This window comes from Eschrichtius robustus, chromosome 10 (assembly GCF_028021215.1).
Source record: "Eschrichtius robustus isolate mEscRob2 chromosome 10, mEscRob2.pri, whole genome shotgun sequence".
Taxonomy (NCBI): Eukaryota; Metazoa; Chordata; class Mammalia; order Artiodactyla; family Eschrichtiidae; genus Eschrichtius; species Eschrichtius robustus.
The window spans coordinates 88,650,159-88,669,967 of record NC_090833.1 but is presented as its reverse complement, the minus strand read 5'-3'; the positions used below and the strand labels follow the sequence as shown (position 1 = coordinate 88,669,967).

General features: G+C 38.0%; 1 protein-coding gene across 6 annotated transcripts in view; it reads left to right on the top strand.

The window, feature by feature from the left end:
• Nucleotides 1-19,809, top strand: part of CDC14B (cell division cycle 14B) — a 99,509-nt gene that overhangs the window by 31,059 nt on the left and 48,641 nt on the right. For 2 of the 6 annotated variants that reach the window (XM_068552530.1, XM_068552529.1), the window contains exons 1-4: nt 11,575-11,735; nt 13,081-13,171; nt 13,720-13,795; nt 16,159-16,251. In XM_068552530.1, coding sequence (XP_068408631.1) covers nt 11,687-11,735; nt 13,081-13,171; nt 13,720-13,795; nt 16,159-16,251 — 309 coding nt within the window. In that variant the 5' untranslated portion in view covers nt 11,575-11,686. Of the gene's footprint in view, nt 1-11,574; nt 11,736-13,080; nt 13,172-13,719; nt 13,796-16,158; nt 16,252-19,809 lie in introns of those variants that run through there. The other 4 variants (XM_068552531.1, XM_068552528.1, XM_068552533.1 and 1 more) reach the window with 4 other exon arrangements.

The following is a 19,809-nucleotide window of genomic DNA, read 5'->3' as shown; positions in this document are numbered from 1 at the left end:
TATTGCGGAGCACAGGCTCTAGGCGCACGGGCTTCAGTAGCTGTGGCACGTGGGCTCAGTAGTTGTGGCTTGTGGGCTCTAGAGCGCAGGCTCAGTAGTTGTGGGGCACAGGCCTAGTTGCTCTGCAGCATGTGGGATCTCTTCGGACCAGGGCTCGAACCTGTGTCCCCTGAATTGGCAGGCGGATTCTTAACCACTGCGCCACCAGGGAAGTCCCTGAAAATTCTTACATTTTGGGGATAAATCCCACTTGATGATGGTATATGATCCTTTTAATGTATTGTTGGATTTGGTTTGCTAGTATTTTGTTAAGGATTTTTGCATCTATGTTCATCAGTGATATTGGCCTGTAATTTTCTTTTTTTTTATATCTTTGTCTGGTTTTGGTATCAGGGTGATGGTGGCCTCATAGAATGAGCTTGGGAGTTTTCCTTCCTCTGCAATTTTTTGGAACAGTTTCAGAAGGATAGGTGTTAACTCTTCCCTAAATGTTTGATAGAAGTCACTTGTGAAGCCATCTGGTCCTGGAGTTTTGTTTGTTGGAAGTTTCTTAATCACAGTTTCAATTTCAGTACTTGTGATTGGTCTCTTCGTATTTTCTATTTCTTCCTGGTTCAGTCTTGGAAGATTGTACCTTTCTAAGAATTTGTCCATTTCCTTCTAGGTTAAATAACTTAGATTTGCAGAAACATTACAAAGATACTACAGAGAGTTTCTGTATATTCTTCACCCAGTTTTAGTTTCCTTGAATGTTATCATTTGTATTAGTTTGCTCAGGTTGCCATAATAAGATATACACGCTTATTGGCTTAAACAACAGAAATTTATTTTCTCACAATTCTTGAGGTTGGAATTCCAAGATCAAGGTGCCAGCAGGATTGGTTTCTGGTGAGGCAGCTGCCTTCTTGCTGTGACCTCATGTGGCCTTTACTCTGTGCTATGCATTCCTGGCGTCTTTTCCTCTTCTTATAAGGACACCAGTCCTATTGGTTTAGGGCCCCACCCTTATGATCTCATTTAACCTTAATTACCTCTTTAAAGGCCCTATCTCTAAATACAGGCACACTGAGGGCTAGGGCTTCAACATATGAATTTGTGGGGAGGGGGGGGCACAATTTGGTCCATAACATCATTCTGCATTACCATGTGGCATTAAGAAACCAACACTGGTTGGTATGTTACTGTTACATATACTCCAGACTTTATTCATGTTTCCCCAGTTTTCCCATTAATGTCCTTTTTCTATTCCAGCATTCAATCTAGGATACCACCTTGCATTTAGTTGTCATCTCCTTAGCCACCTCTAAGGTTCATGACAATTTCTCAGTTGTGTTTTTCATGATATTGACAGTTGTGATGAGTATTGGTCAGGTATTTTGTAGAATGTTCCTCATATTTTGTTTGATATTTTCTAATGACTAGACTGGATTTTTGGAATAAAATACCACAGAGGAGAAGCACCCTTCTTGTTGCATCACATCAGGGGGTACATGACATCCGCATAACATCACTGATGAATTATGAACACTTGATTAAAGTAGTGTTGGCCAGGTTTCTCCTCTGTAAAGCTACTATCTTTCCCTTTCCATACTGTTGGGCTGGCCAAAAAGTTCATTCGGGGTTTTCATGTCATGGGGGGTAACGAACGAACTTTTTGGCCAACTCAGTATATTCTTTGGAAGCAAATCACTAAGTCCAACCCATACTCAAAGTTGAGGGGAGTTAAGCTCTACCTCTTAGAGGGATGTATCTATATATATTACTTGGAATTCTTGTATAAGGAAGATTTGTCTCTTCATTTATTTAATCAATCACTTTTTTATATCAGCATGTATTCATGCATATTTATTTATTTAAAAAAAGTTTTTTTCAAGATTTTTTTTTTTTTTTGATGTGGACCATTTTTAAAGTCTTCACTGAACTTGTTAAAATATTGCCTCTGTTTTATGTTTTGGTCTTTTTGGCCACAAGGCATGTGGGATCTTAGCTCTCTGACCAGGGATCAAACCCGCACCCCCTGCATTGGAAGGCAAAGTCTTAGCCACTGGACCACCAGGGAAGTCCCCATAATTATTTTATACTTTCAGTTATAATCCAATATTATGTACTTACTTCATTGCTCAAATTGTTCCAGCTTTGGCTGTTGGGAGAGTTTTCAGGTTGGATCCTGTATTCCACTTTCTTCCCACCCCCTTTCTAAAAATATTTTAATGGTGTCTTTTGTAAATTTATCAAATCCTTTCTTTTTATAGCTTATGCATTTTGTGTCTTAGTTTAAGACTTAAATATCTAAAGATATGTATCATTCAGGATAGGCTAGGTTATGCTGTGATGACAACCCCAACATCTTAGTGGCATGTAACAAGTAAAGGTTTATTTTTTATTCATGACACATGTCTATCACTGGTTAGTAAGAACTGTTATAAATCTTCTTACTTTTGTGACCCAGCTAGTGGAGCATAACTACTACACATATAACTTTTAATTCAGTATAACATAACTGAAGTCTAATTTATTTTATAATATACACATATCTCTATAATATGTCGTAATGATTCATACATACACAGAAATGTGCACAAAGTGAACAACTTGATAGACAGCTTTGTACATCATGGGTAAGTAACTAGCAGGTAGATTGAGAAAGAGAACATCACTATACCCCAGAAACTACTCCTTCGTGCTCTTTCCCAGACACTCCCCTTCCAAGAATAAACACTATCATAATTTTTAATTGCCATAGATTTGTCTGGCTTTGAAATCTATTTGAATGGAATCATACTGTGTGATGAAGCCATACTCTTGTTTGGCTTCTTTCACTACAGTATGTTAGTGAGAGTCATCCATGATGTTGGGCATGGTCAAAGTTCATTCATTCATTCTTGCTGGTATATAATATTCAACTGTGAGAAAGTACCACAGTGTTTCAGTCCACCATTTCTAGACATTTGGTTTGTTTTCAATTTTTGGCTATTACAAATAATGATTCTATGAACCACTGTTTGTACCTTTCTTGATGAACATGTGTATGCATTTCTGTTGTATATATGCCTAGAAGTGGAATTACTAAGTCAAAAGATGTGTGATGTTCATTTTTTATAAATATGGCCAGTTTTCTAAAATGGCTGTATTTCAGCTATTATCTCGATTGCTGCTGGTCAGAGGGAAAGAGAGTTCTGTGGGGTTTTGTACCATCAATTAAATGGGCTGGCCTGGAAGTCGTATATTTCACCTCTGCTCATTTAATCTCAGAGGAGTCAGGACAATCCTACCATGGCCTGGAATGTAGGGAACCAGAAATATTATGTTCAGCTTTTTAATGCAGGTAGAATTTATTTTTGTTTGTGAACGGTGTGACAGAGGGAGCCTTTTTTTTAGGCAGATGATTTTCTTCAGATTTTTGTTTAAGCATATTCCACAGATTTTAACATGAATTCATATTGAGATTAATTTTAAAGTAATTTGTGATGAATTGTCATTTTATTAATTTTTGGGGGGGGGAGCTGTGTTGGGTCTTTGTTGCTGTGTGGGCTTTCTCTAGTTGAGGCGAGCAGGGGCTACTCTTCGTTGTGGTGCATGGGCTTCTCGTTGTGGTGGCTTCTCTTGTTGCAGAGCATGGGCTCTAGGCGCGTGGGCTCAGTAGTTGTGGCTTGTGGGCTCTAGAGCACAGCCTCAGTAGTTGTGGCGCATAGGCTTAGTTGCTCTGCAGCATGTGGGATCTTCCTGGACCAGGGCTCAAACCCGTGTCCCCTGCATTGGCAGGCAGATTCTTAACCACTGAGCCACCAGGGAAACCTGGCAGGCGGATTCTTAACCACTGCACTACCAGGGAAACCTGGCAGGCGGATTCTTAACCACTGCACTACCAGGGAAGCCCTGTTGAATTCTCTTTTAATTTCCCTTTGTTGCAAGTTATTTAGAAATGGGTTTTAAACATTTGCAGGTTGATAGGTTTTTGCTTGTTATATTTGCATCAATGAATTTCAAATTTTGTATTGTGTTAACTGTATGATATGTATGTATGATCTTTGCTTTCCTGAATTTGTTGTGATTTCCTTGTGACGTAATACGTGATGACTTCAGTGAATATCCTATTTTTTGAAAAGTTTGTGCTCTCTGTTGAAAATGGTTCTCTGTATTTACTAGATCAAGCTTCTAATTACTTATTTTTTGGAGGTGTGTTAACCTTCTATTATTATGGGTTTACTAATTTTTCCTATTTTCACTAGTTTTTGTGTTATAGATATAAAATCTTTTGTCATAAGGTGTGTGATTGTTGTAATCTCTCTTTAGATTACATAATTGTGAAACATCTTTGTCTTTATTGCTTTTTGCTGTGAATTCTGTTTCATCTGCTGGTGATATTAATATACCTGCTCTTTTTCCTAGTAACTGTATAGCATACTGTTTTCTATCCTTTCAGTTAAATATTTTCTATATGGTTTTGTTTTAATTATCTCTATTAAACAATATATAGGTTGAATTTTTTTAAACTCAATTTGAAAAAATTTTAATAGGTGAATTTAAATATTTTGCATGTTTTATTTTTACTGATATGTTTGGACTTATTTTGTTTTCTGTTTGCCATGCTTCTTCTTGCTGTTTGGTGCCTTGATCACGTTTTCTTAGTTTTATTTATTCACCGGCTCCAGTGATTTGAAAGGTATGAAAACTATTAAAATTCTTCTAGTGGCTCCCTTTTAAAAAATTCATTTATAAAATATTTTAGAAATATAGGTGAATATGGAGACTAACATAATTTTGGGGGAGGATGTCTGGAACATCTTTAGACAAGACTACTCTTTTCCCCACCTTAATTCTGTACTAACTGTTTGAGGAACATAAGAGTTAAACAGATAAAGATTAAAATGTAAGCTTTATTACTGATAACATTATGGGGCTTGGTTTATACCTGTGTACATTTAGATCTGTAGACAAGTGGAATTACTTACACAAGCAGTCACTGGCAACCCCAGGGATAAATTCCAGATGGTGCATCTGCAAACTGGTGGAGCCTCCATCATCTTGGATCCTTGGGCTGAACATAGCCCCCCAGCAAGAAATAGCCTCTGTTGTAAATTAAATCACTAAGTTTTCAGGGTTATTTTTGCCATACCTTACTCTGACTAATTAAACTCAATTCATCACAGGACATAGAGTAGACCAAAACCATACTCACTGTAGGTAGATTGGAAAAAGAGGAGTAAGGTAGGACAATTAGGTTTCTTCTTTTGTGAGTTTCTTACTCCCATCCTCTGCCCATTTATTTGTTGGGGTGTTAGCTTTTTTCTCTTTGATTTATAGTTCTTTGTAAATTCTGAATACTAACCCTTGTTGCTTTTACGCATTGTACCTATCTTCCTAGTCTGTGAGTTACCTTTTTTTTTTTTTTAATTATTTATTTACTTATTTATTTTTGGCGTGTTGGGTCTTCGTTTCTGTGCGAGGGCTTTCTCCAGTTGCGGCAAGTGGGGGGCCACTCTTCATCGCGGTGCGCGGGCCTCTCACTATCGCGGCCTCTCTTGTTGCGGAGCACAGGCTCCAGACGCGCAGGCTCAGTAATTGTGGTTCACGGGCCTAGTTGCTCCGCGGCATGTGGGATCTTCCCAGACCAGGGCTCGAACCCGTGTCTGCTGCATTGGCAGGCAGATTCTCAATCACTGCGCCACCAGGGAAGCCCTGAGTTACCTTTTTAAATCTTGTTTTGGGGGTCTTATGTTGAGCAGAAACATTAAATATTCATATAATCAAATTTCTCAATCTTTTACTTTATAGTTTGGGCTTTTTAAGTCTTGTTTTAAAAAATATCCATCCCTGGCTTCCCTGGTGGCGCAGTTGTTAAGAATCTGCCTGCCAATGCAGGGGACACGGGTTCGAGCCCTGGTCTGGGGGGATCCCACATGCCGCGGAGCAACTAAGCCCGTGAGCCACAACTACTGAGCCTGCGCGTCTGGAGCCTGTGCTCTGCAACGGGAGAGGCTGCGACAGTGAGAGGCCCACGCACCGCGATGAAGAGTGGCCCCCGCTTGCCGCAACTGGAGAAAGCCCTCGCACAGAAACGAAGACCCAACACAGCCATAAATTAATTAATTAATTAATTAATTAAAAAAAAATCCATCCCTACTCCACCGTTATGAGTTATTTTTCTATATTTTCTTCTAAGACTTGGCGAAGCTTTTCTTCTCATAGCTAGGCTTTTAATCCACCTGAGATTTTTTTCTTCTTTGAGGGGTGGTGGCCTGTGGTATGAGATGAGGATCGTGAATTTCCCCCCTCCTTCCACCCCAGACAATATGGACAACCAATTGTCACCACACCATGTGTGTTGAGCATTCTTACTTTTCCCATTGCTGTGTAATGCATGTCATAAGGGAAGTTTCTGTGTATATGTAGTCTCTTACTGGGCTGTTGTATGTAATAGATAAAGATCTAGTATATCTGTTCCAATTCTACAAGCCTAAATTATTGTAAGTTTTAATATTTGGTAGGGCAAGAGCTCCCTTCTTGTTCGTTTTCAAAATGGTCTTGGTTCTTCTTGGCCCTGTGGTCTTCTAGATTAATTTTGGGATCAGCTTGTTAGGTTCTGTGGAAAGCTCTGTTGAGATTTTGATAAGAGTTGCATTTAGTTTGAGGGAAATTACCATCTTTGTGACATTGAATCTTCCCATTAAAAACCTGCTTTATGGGGGGGTGGTGGTGTGATGAATTGGGAGATAGGGATTGACATATATACACTAATATGTATAAAAGGGATAACTAATAAGAACCTGCTGTATAAAAAAATAAATAAAATAAAATTTTAAAAAAACCCTGCTTTATCTTTCCATATGTCCATAAATAATTAAGCACTTATATTTCATAAATTAGTTATTACAAGTAGTATATAGAAAAACTCCTGGTTTTTGTGTTAATCATCTATATCCAGAAAGTTTACAAACATTTATTTATTTATTCTAATAGTTTATCTACAGATTCTTTTGTAATTTCTAGGCAGACAATCGTCTGTAAATAAGGACAATTTTGTTTCTTCCTTTCTAAGTCTTCTCTCATTTCTTTTTCTTATCTTGGCATCAGTGAGTATTTCCAGTTATTACATTATTAAATAGGAGTAATGCTAGTAGGAATTTTTTTCTTGTTTTTCATTTCAGGGAGATACAAAGTTAAAGCATGAAGTATTATATTTTGCTAGAGGTATTTGGAAGATAATCTATCAGTTTAAGGAAGTCCTCTTTTAGTCCCATTGTGTAAAGGCTTAATTGGGAATGAGTTGATTTTAATGACTTCTGTAGTTAATGACATAATTATGTGGCTTTCTTCTGTAATATATTCATGATGTTGGACTGTTTAACGTTGAGCCACTGGTAAGATTAATTTTCTTTTAATATGCTATTGACTATTTGTATTTCTTTTCTGAATTGAGTGTTCGTAGCCTTTATAGATTTTTATTTTCTGTTGGGTTGTTATATTGCTTTACAGATACTTTTTATCAGTTGTGATGATTAGCCCTTTATTATATATTTTCTGTAAGTTTCTGTTGCTTTTTTTCTTTTATAACTTTTGAGTTTTGTGTCATGCTTAAAAACCCCATTTAAATTGTAAAATTATTTGCTATAATTTTATAGTTATCTGACAGCTTTTAAAAACTTATTTCATCTGGTATTTGTTTTATATAGTATGTGAGATTGGAACCTCATTTTCTTTTCATACTTACAGACATTTGACCCTTATTGAATATGGCTTTCTTTGTGACTAATTTGCAAAACCAGTTTTCTCATATACTAGGTTTTCATATACGCCTGGGTTCATATTCCTATGTTGCTGTGCTAAAATCATATTGTTTTAATTACTCTTGCTTTATATTAAGGCAAGTCTCTGAGGCAGGAATTTAAAAATCTCAGTTTTTACCCAAATAGCCTGTGTTCAGATCCTAATTCTGCTACTGTACAAGTTTTGTGACTCCGCTCAGGTTAGTCATTTTGCCTCTTTAAGGTTAGGTTTCCTTTCTGGGAAAATACTGATAGTTGTAGTAGTATTTGCTTTGTAGGTTGTAATGAGCTTATTAATATAATACCTGGCACTATACTCTCAATAATTGTTAGCTGTCATTGTTTTAGGGGGTACTGCTTCTTTTTATTAATCAGTAGTTTTATGAACATTTCTTCTTCTGCTCCCCTTGGTCACTACTTATCTCAAAGAATGAGGGACTAATAATAGATGAGAGCGATGGCTATTGACCCTCTCTGAGGGACAGTCACTGTTCAGGTGGAGCCTGTTCTTTGGCCTGTTCTCTCTTGTTCCCAAGGGGTGTGAATTCTCCCTTCTGCTTGTCTTACAGTTAGCTCACCAAGGGCAGACTTCCCTGTCCAACAGAGAAGCCTTGCACTTCTCCATTTCCTCTGCCAGGACTTGTGAAGTCAGTCTAGTTCCAGGGGGGAGCAGAAATAGTGAGAAGTTCATTGTGTCCATAGTAGAGTTATTTTAATCATTTCTACTAAAATGTAGATACTAGTAGTATTATCATTGCCACCTGACTGCTACATATATTTCTCAGTTGGTTTAGAACAGTGGTCCCCAACCTTTTTGGCACCAGGCACCAGTTTGGTGGAAGACAGTTTTTCCAAGGACGGGGCGGGGGAGGGGGGGAATGGTTTCAGGATGATTCAAGCACATTGATTTATTATGGTCTCTGTGCAGTCAAATCTCTCTGCTAATGATAATCTGTATTTGCAGCCGCTCCCCAGCGCTAGCATCACTGCGTCAGCTCCACCTCAGATCATCAGGCATCAGATTCTCATAAGGAGCGCGCAACCTAGATCCCTCCCACACGCAGTTCACAGTAGGGTTCACGCTCCTATGAGAATCTAATGCCACCGCTGATCTGACAGGAGGTAGAGCTCAGGCGGTAATGCCAGCAATGGGGAACGGCTGTAAATACAGATGAAGCTTCGCTTTCTTGCCTACTGTTCACCTCCTGCTGTGCGGCCCGGTTCCTAACAGGCCACGGACCAGTACTGGTCCATGGCCTGGGGGTTGGGGACCCCTGGTTTAGAACATACCTCTCTCTGTTTTATGATTAACTGTCCCCCAGATAGCTAGTTGTTATGCAGGAAAATGTTATTCATTTATTTAACAAATATTTATTAAAGGAAGAAGTAGTAAACTGGAGGCCCAAAAGCCAAATCTGAACTGTAGACAAATTTGGCACAAGGATGGATTTTGAATGTTTTTGTCAGTATTTTAAAACCATGAGATTTCATTTCTTTCTACTGTATTATATCAGTCAAAGAAGCAGGAATGGTGACATTATGTGATGGGGTATAGAGGGAAGAAAGTTTACCACTTCAGTTTTGGACAACAAACACATTAAAGGGAGGACAACAAACATATTAAAGGGAGGATACGTGGGTTTACAATAGGATTGTAAGTTTAATCATGAACTTTTAAGCAAAACGTAAAAGAGACCTGTTTTCTAGCTCCAGGTTTCTAATAAATAGCTCTCATCCCAGCACTCTAGCCTCTATTGTAGTTTATCACAATATGACTCTAACAATAGAATTTTGAAAATATATTGTGCAGAGATAATTGGACATAAAAAATCAGCGATTCCTCCCTGACATGTAATATATAAAATATTTCCTAGGGAACTGAATTTCAGGTTTGGACTTGGAGGGAAAACCTCTCCCCATTTCCTTCCAGTTTTATTTGGGTTTGTTAAAAGAAACTGGATTTCAAGAGATGGTAGCAAGCAAGAGGTTACTAAGTAGTTCTGTTATTTAAATGTGTGCAAAGGACATTTTCCATATTGTCTTATACTATGTTTACTGAATGCTTCGTATCTTGATGAAGAGTCAGACTTGGAAAAACACTTTTAGCCCACAGGTTCACTTTTCAAAAGCTTCATAATTTTGAATAGGTAATATATATTACAAAATTCAAAAGTTACAAAAACGAATAAATCTTTCTTACCCTTCCCTATATACAGATACTCAGTTTCCCCTTATAAAGGCAAACACCAGTTTCTTGTGTTTCCTTCCAGAGATATGCAAGATTTCATATACAATCGTATACATTTGTGTTTTAAATACACACCTATAAATCATCCAGCCTGTAAACACCTATAAAGCTGTCCATCTTGGCAATCTTGCCCGTGTTCAATTTTCAGTCTTGGAAATTTCTGCCAAATTGCCCTTTGTTGCCCTTCATGGAGGTTGTCCCAGTTTATGTTCTAACCCACAGGCAGTGAGAGTACCTGTTTCCCCATCTCACCAACACAGTGCCTTATCAAACTCCTTTCATTTTTGCCAGTCTGAAGGAAAAGTAGTACCTTGTAGTTTAAATTTGCATTTTTGTTATTTCGCAATAACATAAAATTGAAGTTGGGCATCTTTTTGAGATGTACTTAAAATATTTTCTAGTTTATCCCTTGAATTTGTGTTTATTGCCATGAAGACCATTTTAAAAATGTTTATTAGTTTAACAGATTCTCATGGCTTTTAGATTTTGTTTCATTTAGAAAGGCATTCTTTATTAAAAAATAATTCATGGTTTTGTTTTTTTACATTTAAAGTCTTTGATCTGTCTGGAAGTTTAAATAAGGGTAGTAGGTATGCAGCTTTACTTTTGAGGCAAAAATGTATATATTGTGATATATAATGTGTATATTGTATTGAGATGATAAATAAAGTGTAATTCTTGGGAAAGAGTTGTTACTGTATTGCTTGTTCGTTTTAAGGGAGAGTCATTGAAAATTTTTTCACAGATTATTAAAGTAACACTTTTCTGTAGGAAATTTAGAATAATACAGGAGGGAATAAAAATCAACCATAATCCCACTACCATATTATATATAACAAAATTGGGACCGTACTCATACTGCAACTTATTTTTTTCTCACTTGAGACTAACATAGGAACTTAGGTTTAGAAAATAAATTGTCGTTTAGCATGGTGTCAGAATTTTTTTCAACCATCCTAATATTTTTCTGAGGCGAAATCTGAGGCCTTGAAAGGAGTGAATGACCTCGGCTTTAGGCATACCTTTAAATTTTGAACAGTTTTAAAGTGCTCCATTTTAAATGAGACACCAGCACTCAGGCGAGCCCGACATTCAGCGGGTTTCGACTCGAGAGCGGACGGAGCTCCAGGCCGGCTGGGGTCCTCGAGCCTGGCTGCAGTGCCCACTGGTGGCGGAGGCAAGGGCGGCCAAGCACGAGGCTGAGGGTCAGATCCACCGCTGAACCCTTCGCTTCTGAGAAATCCTTTTAATCGCTTTGGGAGCCGCTTTCTTTCACAAGGCCCGCATTTGCCTGTCTGACCCCTTTCCGCGTGTGCCGACTTTGAGCGCAGAATTGCGGCGCTAGAGCGCCCTGGCGCTGCAGACGACTGCCAGGTTTCCCCGAGGCGGGGCGAAGCTCAGCCCCGGCGCCTGGGGCTGGTTTCCGCGCCCCGCTCCCTCGCTACCCCGTCTGGGGAGTTTGAGAAGTTTTGAACTTCCGGGTTGGCTCTCCCGGGCTTGCGGTGTGGTGGCCAGCCGAAGGGCGTCGCTGTGCCCAGTGTTTGGGCGTGTCCCTTTAAACTTTTTTGTTTTTTAAACTTCGGGGGTGTGGTCACGGCCCTCCTCTCTCTGCGGGTTGCTGCCTGGCCACCCGGTCCTTCCCTCCGCCCCGCCTTCCAGATGCTGTGGAGTCATGAGCCTGGAGGGCGCAGGGACCCCTCTGGTGGCCGAGGTGATCAAAGGTTAGTGTGGAGGGCGCGCCCTCGGGACACCCCCTATTTAGAGGGCATCAGGCAGTGCACGGGGGTCGAGGAGGCCCCCATTGCTGGCCAAGATGTGCCTTTAAACTTCGGGGCCAGGGCCGATGCTGTCTCTCGGGCGTGGGTGGCTTCCTGGGACTCCTAGTCCCCAGGCGTGGTCCTGCTTTGGGGCGAATCCGCACGGATGTGTGCAGTTCGGACCCTTGTGTCCTTACACCGTGGATGGTAGGCTCTCCACCTCAGGGACCAAAATCCGTGGTCACTGCATGGGGATCAAGGGTCATTTGTGGCTGAAAAGGAGTCAGCCCCGTCATCCGTTTGGGTGTCTGTGGTTGCAGGACGTTTCAGTTGAGGCGTTTATAGGGAAATAAATACAGCAATTGTGTGTACTGAATTGTTTAAATTACTATTACAAAAAATTGTTTAAATTACTATTTGGGGAAAGGATGCCAGCTGGCGTCCTTTGTTCCTTACTATTTTAAGGGCTGTACTTAATTTTGCCACAATTTGAATCTAAGTATTCTACTAGCACTATTACTAGTATTACTACTGCTAGGTATTGCGGATGACTTTGCTTCACCAAGGATTTTTAGGCAACTCTTTTTGGGGTGGGGCAGGAGAGGAAGGGTGGCGCCTCTGAACCTTACCCTGTTACCATTCTTGCTAAACCTCACAGCAGCCTAACTGCTTTTATGCAACGCAGGTTCATCTCATACTCATCGTGCAGAATACTCTCATTTGCCTCTGCTATAAGGGTCTGATTGTAATAATCATTACAAAAGTAGTGATTCCGAATCAAAAAAAAAGTAGCGACCCCTAAGAACATTGGATAAACATATGGTTTGTTTTGTGTGTTATAGCCGTAAACATTAATTTTGAAGCAATTTTGAAAGCGTTTTCTCTCTACTTAAAACATAGTTTCTTATTGAAATGACTTTTCAGGATGTCTTGAAAACATAGCGAAACATAGGGAAAGTCATCCAGGCTGGTGGTCTAGCTATCAAATGCATGCTGCCATTTACCGAAATTTCTTAGTCCAGGGTAACTAAAGTTTTCCAGAAATCAAGCCGTATGGCTGTATGAAAAGTCATTTACCGCTATTGAAACTTATATTAAAGGCAATTTCTCCTTTTTAAAAATTGCTTACTTATTATTACCCACCAAAATAGCCAGAACATTTTGAAGTTACTCACTGACAACCTTACCATCTGAAACATGCATGGGAAAAAAATAAAAATTTGACTTCATCTGAAAAGAGTTGCAACATGATATATGAAACGTTTTTTAATAATGTGAAGGAAGGAACATTACAATTTTTCCATTTCAGATCGCCTTTGTTTTGCCATTCTCTACAGCAGACCAAAGAGTTCATCAAATGTACATTATTTCAGCATAGATAATGAACTTGAATATGAAAAGTAAGTATTGCTTTTTAAAAGATTGTTAGTAACTTTTTTTTATTTTGAAGAATCTAAAGGTATGTTTATAAAATTGGAACATTACAAATCTGTTGACTGTTAGTTGCAGGATACTCTTTTCTTTAACCCTTAGTAATAAAATAGATCCTTAGGGAAAAAAATCAGAATGAAAGAACCTTCCTAAATTTAACAATTTACATTTGAAATTCTAATAGTTTACAGTATAATGAGATATAAACTAGTGTACTAAGATGTTGTGTTTTTGCCAGTGGAAAAATATGTGTGGAAAAACAGCTTTTTTATTCAGAAAGTATTTTCATTTGTTATTTGAGGTTAGATTTAGGCATTGTAACACTTGTCATGTATTTTAATAGTCATCTTTTACCAGAGTATTTCTTCCATTAGTAAGGCAGTACCTTTAAGTTGTGTGACCTATAATAATTTGGTGTGTGCTTTCTTGCTTTATTTTGATCTTGCAGCTACAAAAAGGCATTTATATTCAGAGCATCTGGAATATACATACACATTACTGTTTTTCCTTTTTGCAGCTTCTACGCAGATTTTGGACCACTCAATCTAGCAATGGTTTACAGATATTGCTGCAAGATTAATAAGAAATTAAAGGTAAAGTATTCCTTACTGAAGATTTCACTTAAGTAATCATTATTAGCCTGATCTTGCGGGGAGGAAGGGAAATCTGTTTTTAAAAAGGAAATGTCATGTTTTTCACTGCAGTGGTGTTTGAGACATACATGTGGTTTATTGTTTTATAAAGTCATAGTATATCTATTTGTTCTCCAGAGTTTTGATGAATGGCTTAAGTTTGGGTCATTTGGTTCTGGTTTGGATTGGTGATGCTCGTATACTTGAAAAGCCAAAGTGCAGATGGTCAGTAAAGTGAACCTCTTATTGTCTGAGCCAGTGGAACTGTCACCTAACAAGAGGAGCTTTTCTTCCTTTGGTCATTGTTCTTTCTGCCTTCACTTTGATAGGGAGTGTTAGGAAACTAAGAGAAATTGGATTCATCTTACTTTATTTCATTATGCCTTGAATCTCCCATGATATTGTACTACTTGTGACTCTTCACCATGACCCTTTACACATGATTAAGGAGCAGAGAAGCAAGGGCAGACAGCATACAGTCTTTAAGACTGTATCACTGAATTCTAAGAGTGTATTACTATTAGTTTGAACTTAGACCTTATTCATTTATTTAAAAAAACTTTGAATTGTTGGTCATGTACAATAAAAGGTGTTCATATACTGCTAGCAATTCTAAGAGTCACTGTATATTCTCAAGTAGAAATACTGGATTTGGGGGCAGGTGCTTTTTAAGAACAAGTTTATTCGGCTGATTACTTATTAGACTACTACACAGAAATAAAATTCATTTTCAATTAAAAATTAAATTATAATAAAAATTTATGGGTGAGTAAGGCAGATCTGTTTCCCCTTGAACATCAAACTTAAAATTCCACACCATAAATGTTAGAAGCATCTGTCAGAAGTTACTAATATGTATAAAGGAAGTTGCAGCATTGCTTTTTCTTTTTTTTATTAAATTTGTATTCACTAGAGATGTATACAGAGATGGAGACTCTTCTTTCTGGACTTTATTCCTCCCCGGAACAGGAATATAAGCATTTGTGGCCTTGGGTATTTATGTTCCCCCCATTCCGTTTTTCCAGTTGCCAGTGGCAGGTTTTTTGTTTCATACAGGGCTGAGAAGCTAAAAATAATTTCCTTTTCCCCTGCTTGTGTTCCTTTGCTTTAATTTTGAAAGTTTTTTGTTTGTTTCTTTGTTTGTTTTAAACATACTTGGCCATCCTTTTATCCTTTGGGTCAACCAAGAATATATTTGTCCTTTTTTCAAACTTTAAACAGAAATTATTTACCAGAACAGCTTGCAGTGTTGACCATCCCACCTGACTGAAACTTAATTCCTATTCAATTAATAGTAGTAAAAGTGTGTTGAGAATTTGTATTAAGAGTGTCTTGTGTGTATGCTGCTTGAGGGCTGGTTGGGTTGTTTTTTTTTTTTTTCTTTAAGTCAACTTGGATTTCTTACTCTATGTAAAACAACTAAAAGAAAATATGTAACATTCATCATTGAAATACCCAAACATTGGCTCACAGAAGCAAAAGAATACTGTGCTTATTCAACTGAATATATCCTGTTTCTTACCCTTACTTGAAACATGTCTACTCACCTTAGTGAAGTACAGGTGAGGAAGAGCTAATAGATTATGTGTTCCTTTGGTTTTTAAATTCCATATCCTTTTTATTTTTAACTTTTTTTGAAGCACAATGTATGTACAGAAATATGTACAGATCATGAATATACAGCTCAATGAATTTTACAAACTGAATATACATGGATAATCATCTGGATCATCAGATCAAGAACAGAACATTAGCAACACCCCAGAAGAGCCCACTTCGGCTCTCTTGGTTATCTCTGCACCACCCTCCTCACTCCACCCCTCCCTACCCCATTCACTATCCTGATTTCTAACAGAATGAATTATTTTTGCCCGTTTTTATACCCTTTGATTTTAATTTAAAGGTTTTGGGAAGAGATTAACAAAAAGAGTCAGACAGTAGGAAAAGGAAAGAAAAGGTCTCTCCTACTACCTTTTCCAGCTTTTTATGTATTCTTTCAGAGGTAGTCTATACTTAAAGTGTATCTGTTCGTAGCTCCTCTCCTACCTTTTTAAAAAATTGAAGTGTAGTTGATTTATGATATCATACTAGTTTCAGGTTTCTCCTCTCCCACCCTTTAATTGTACATTTGTTCTACTCCAAGGATATGTCTTTTATGGGAAGGTACATGGTATTTTTGGGTATCAAAGTTTATCTTTTTAAAAGTCTTGCTAATATGAATGCTTCAACATTGTGAGGTTTGGAATTTATTTTAATCACAAAATAAAGTTTTAGAAAACTTGAAATTAGAAAGGAAATACTAGCAGCTGTTTATCTTTATGCAGTCCATTACAATGATGAGGAAGAAAATTATTCATTTTACTGGCCCTGATCAGAGAAAACAGGCAAATGCTGCTTTCCTTGTTGGATGTTATATGGTGAGTATTTAACTACTTTTCTAATGTATTAGTGAAAATACGTACGACAGTGGTACTTTAAATTTGTGGTTGAAATTTTGAAATTACTTTTTCTCAGACATCTTGATTTCTTTCCAGAAAGAACATGTTTTGCTTTATAAAAATTGACCAACTGGGAAAGGCTATGGAGCGGGCAAGGGGTATATGGGAGATCTCTGTACCTTCTACTCGGTTTTGCTGTTCTGAACCTAAAACTGCTCCAAAAAAGTCTATTTTTTAAAAAATTGACCAACTAGTGTGAAAACCTTTTTATGTGTTACAGCACTTAAGGTTAGAAAATAATGCCCCAAATCTGTGTTTTTATTAACTCATGATCCATTTAGTAAAGTTGTAAAGGTGGAATCAGGACCAATAATTGATTTAAAAAAAAACAAAAACAAAAAACGTCAAAAGTGTATCACATGATGTAAGAGTGCTGTATAATTTGAATACAGGCAATGTTTTCCTAAATAAGGTGTGATTCTAAACACATCAAAACATGCCATAAGGACATGGCATGTCGGTACTGTAGGAAAATGGGTAACATACTGTGTAGATTACATACAACATTGAGTGGTTGGTCTTTTTGGGTCATTGGAAGTATGCTTTGGAATAGCCAGTATTTCTGAGTTATGAATTTCATTTATTTGTAAATATCATGGAAAGTGGTTATGTAGAGGCAGATTTTATCTAGTGCCTGCATTCATCTTCAGGAGTACCTAAGTAACAGGTTTTCCTGAATAAGCTAAGAGGTCCTCCAGAGTGGTGTTCCTCATGTTTTTGGTGGTGTGGAAGCTAGCTGTTCTACTCAGTGGAGAAGAATATCGAGTAGTTATTCCAGATAAAAAAGGATTGGTGTTGGAGTTCTTGAGGTAAGTTCTTTCTTCTCCCAGGTTGCTACTTGGTTCTGTCATGCTTTCTTTTAAAATTTTCTGACATGTAGTTTGAACGTCTGGAATTTACAATGATTAGACCAAAATTTGGTGGTACTAGTTGAAATTGTACCTCAAAATTGGGTAGTTTCCTTTTCTACGTTTAAGGTATATCATAAACAATGACTAAGGCCTTTTTGGGTTTTGTTTTTATACTTGTGCTCACAAAAGTAACTGAGAGAAATGTTTCTGAGATAACTAAGTTTTATTATCATCTCTGTATGAAACACAGGTGGTAGATTATGTCTCTTAAAAATTGATTTTTCTTAAGCTTACCCAGATAAGGACTTTTGTTTGTTTTTTGGCTTTTGTCATCTCTCCTGATGTTTACTGTACTTAACAGCAAAAATCCTGAGGGGGAGGATGGGTGGAAAGAGCCTCTGCAGGATCCCAAGAAAAAGAATGGAGAAGGTAGCTGTTTTAACTGGGGTAATTGATCCCATTACTTGGCCAGTCACTGGGGAGAGGAATGCCATGGATTAGAGTAAATTGTGACAGCTTTACAGGAAAAGGGACACAGCCAGAATTCTTGGTGTTCATAAAGTATTAAAGGGAACCATGGAGAAAAGGCCCTGGTGTAACAGTAAAAGTCATTACACTGCCCAGGAGAAAATCTGGATGGCTGAAGCAGTTCCACCTAAGAGAACGTTCTCCTGAGCAGAGCACACAGAGCTTGCCTGGACTGCACTGGAGTCAGTCATTTGTCTTTCTTTGTTAGATGAGATGTCCCTAAAACGGTGGGGTCTTGAGTAGCCAGATATGGTAAGTTCAGTGTGAAAGAAGCCCTTAGAGGGTAGCTGTGGGCATCATGCAAACCAAGCATTGTCTTAGAAACAAAACACTTGATAATTTTATAGATAAGAAATCTCTCTTTTTAGATCTTGTTGCTGTTGTTTTTTTCATAGCTAGTGAAAAAGCAGTAACCCCTTGGCATACTGATTGAAAATGTGTTAGCGTGCTTGTTCCTAGTTTGGTGTTTGACTTTGTTTTGACTTTGTTTATGGTTGTATTTTGGCATGCAGAAGTTTATTTTTCTACAGTTAATATGTTTTAGATTTAGAAATCCTTCCAGGATTTTATACTCCCAGGTTAGCACTGATTTGATTGGTTAGGAAAGTGCCAGGTAAGCAATTTGGACTCAAGGAATGAACTTGAGTTTATTCCTCTGTTCAGTTAGAAGCCAGCTTGGCAGGAGGTTTACAGCTCTTGGCTGTAGTAAATGTCTTTGCACCATGACTGACTGGCTAAAGTAGGAGCTTGGAGCTGTAATGATGCTAGGTGGGGAAACAGAAGAAAAACTTCTAAGAAGAGATTTATTAATAGTAGGAAAGGAGTGTCAAGACTTGATATGGATACCCCAAACGATTAAACATCAAAGTAAGTAAGTAGTGTAGGTTTAATCTGGTTGAAGTCTATTGGATCCTCTGATTAAAGATTTGTAGAGATGAGTGAGAATTCCCTAAAAATTGATCTTCAGACCTGATGACCTTTTCTGGAGTTGTTTGAGGAATTTTGGAGATAATAAGTCTTTTTAATGACTGACTTAGAGGATGGTGTAGTAATATTAAAACAAAAACAAAAAGTCTGGAGGAAGTACAGACAGGAAGGAAGTATTCCAAATGGACTGATTGTATTTAAAAGGACTGACTCTGTCCTTTTAAACGCTGGGCCTCTGAAAGGAATCATTCTCCCTTCATTCTTGTGTACTCAAAAGGACCTAATAGGGGATGTGGAGAGAGTGAGAGAATAAAGTGTTAGTAATTCTATTTATTTTTTTACCTTAAAAACAGAAGAGGTTAGGCTTCATAAATACTTAAGATACTCAAATACTTAAAACAGGATTGACATGCCCATACTTTTCAAATACATTGTATTTCTAAATATTACAGTTTATGTGGCCTGGCAAATGGATTTGCTAACTATCTGAAATGGTAGATTCTTGGGTAACAAATTAGTTGCACCCTAATTTGCTACCCAAGAATCTACAGCAGCCATTAAAATCAAGAATTGAAATAGCTGGACTTAACAACTAGACCTTTATTTATTTTTATAAATTTATTTATTTTATTTTTGGCTGCTTTGGGTCTTCGTTGCTGTGCATGGGCTTTCTCTAGTTGCAGCGAGTGGGGGCTACTCTTCGTTGCTGTGCGTGGGCTTCTCATTGCGGTGGCTTCTCTTGCAGAGCACGGGCTCTAGGCACGCAGGCTTCAGTAGTTGTGGCTCACAGGCTCCAGAGCACAGGCTCAGTAGTTGTGGCGCACGGGCTTAGTTGCTCCGCGGCATGTGGCATCTTCCTGGACCAGAGATTGAACCCGTGTCCCCTGCATTGGCAGGTGGATTCTTAACCACTGCGCCACCAGGGAAGCCCACAACTAGACTTTTAAATCAAGATTTAAAAAAATTGAAGCGCATCGATCACATTAACTGTTAAATTTATTAATGTTTTAGTGAACAGAATTTTTAAAACACAATTACAGTATATAATAATTCATTTTAGAAATGTCACTTTTTAATTTTTTATGTGTATACTTTATAATGATGGTCTTGTGTTATTACACTAGTAGGTGCAAACATTAATATCTAGTTGCGAACAGTTATTTGGAAGAGG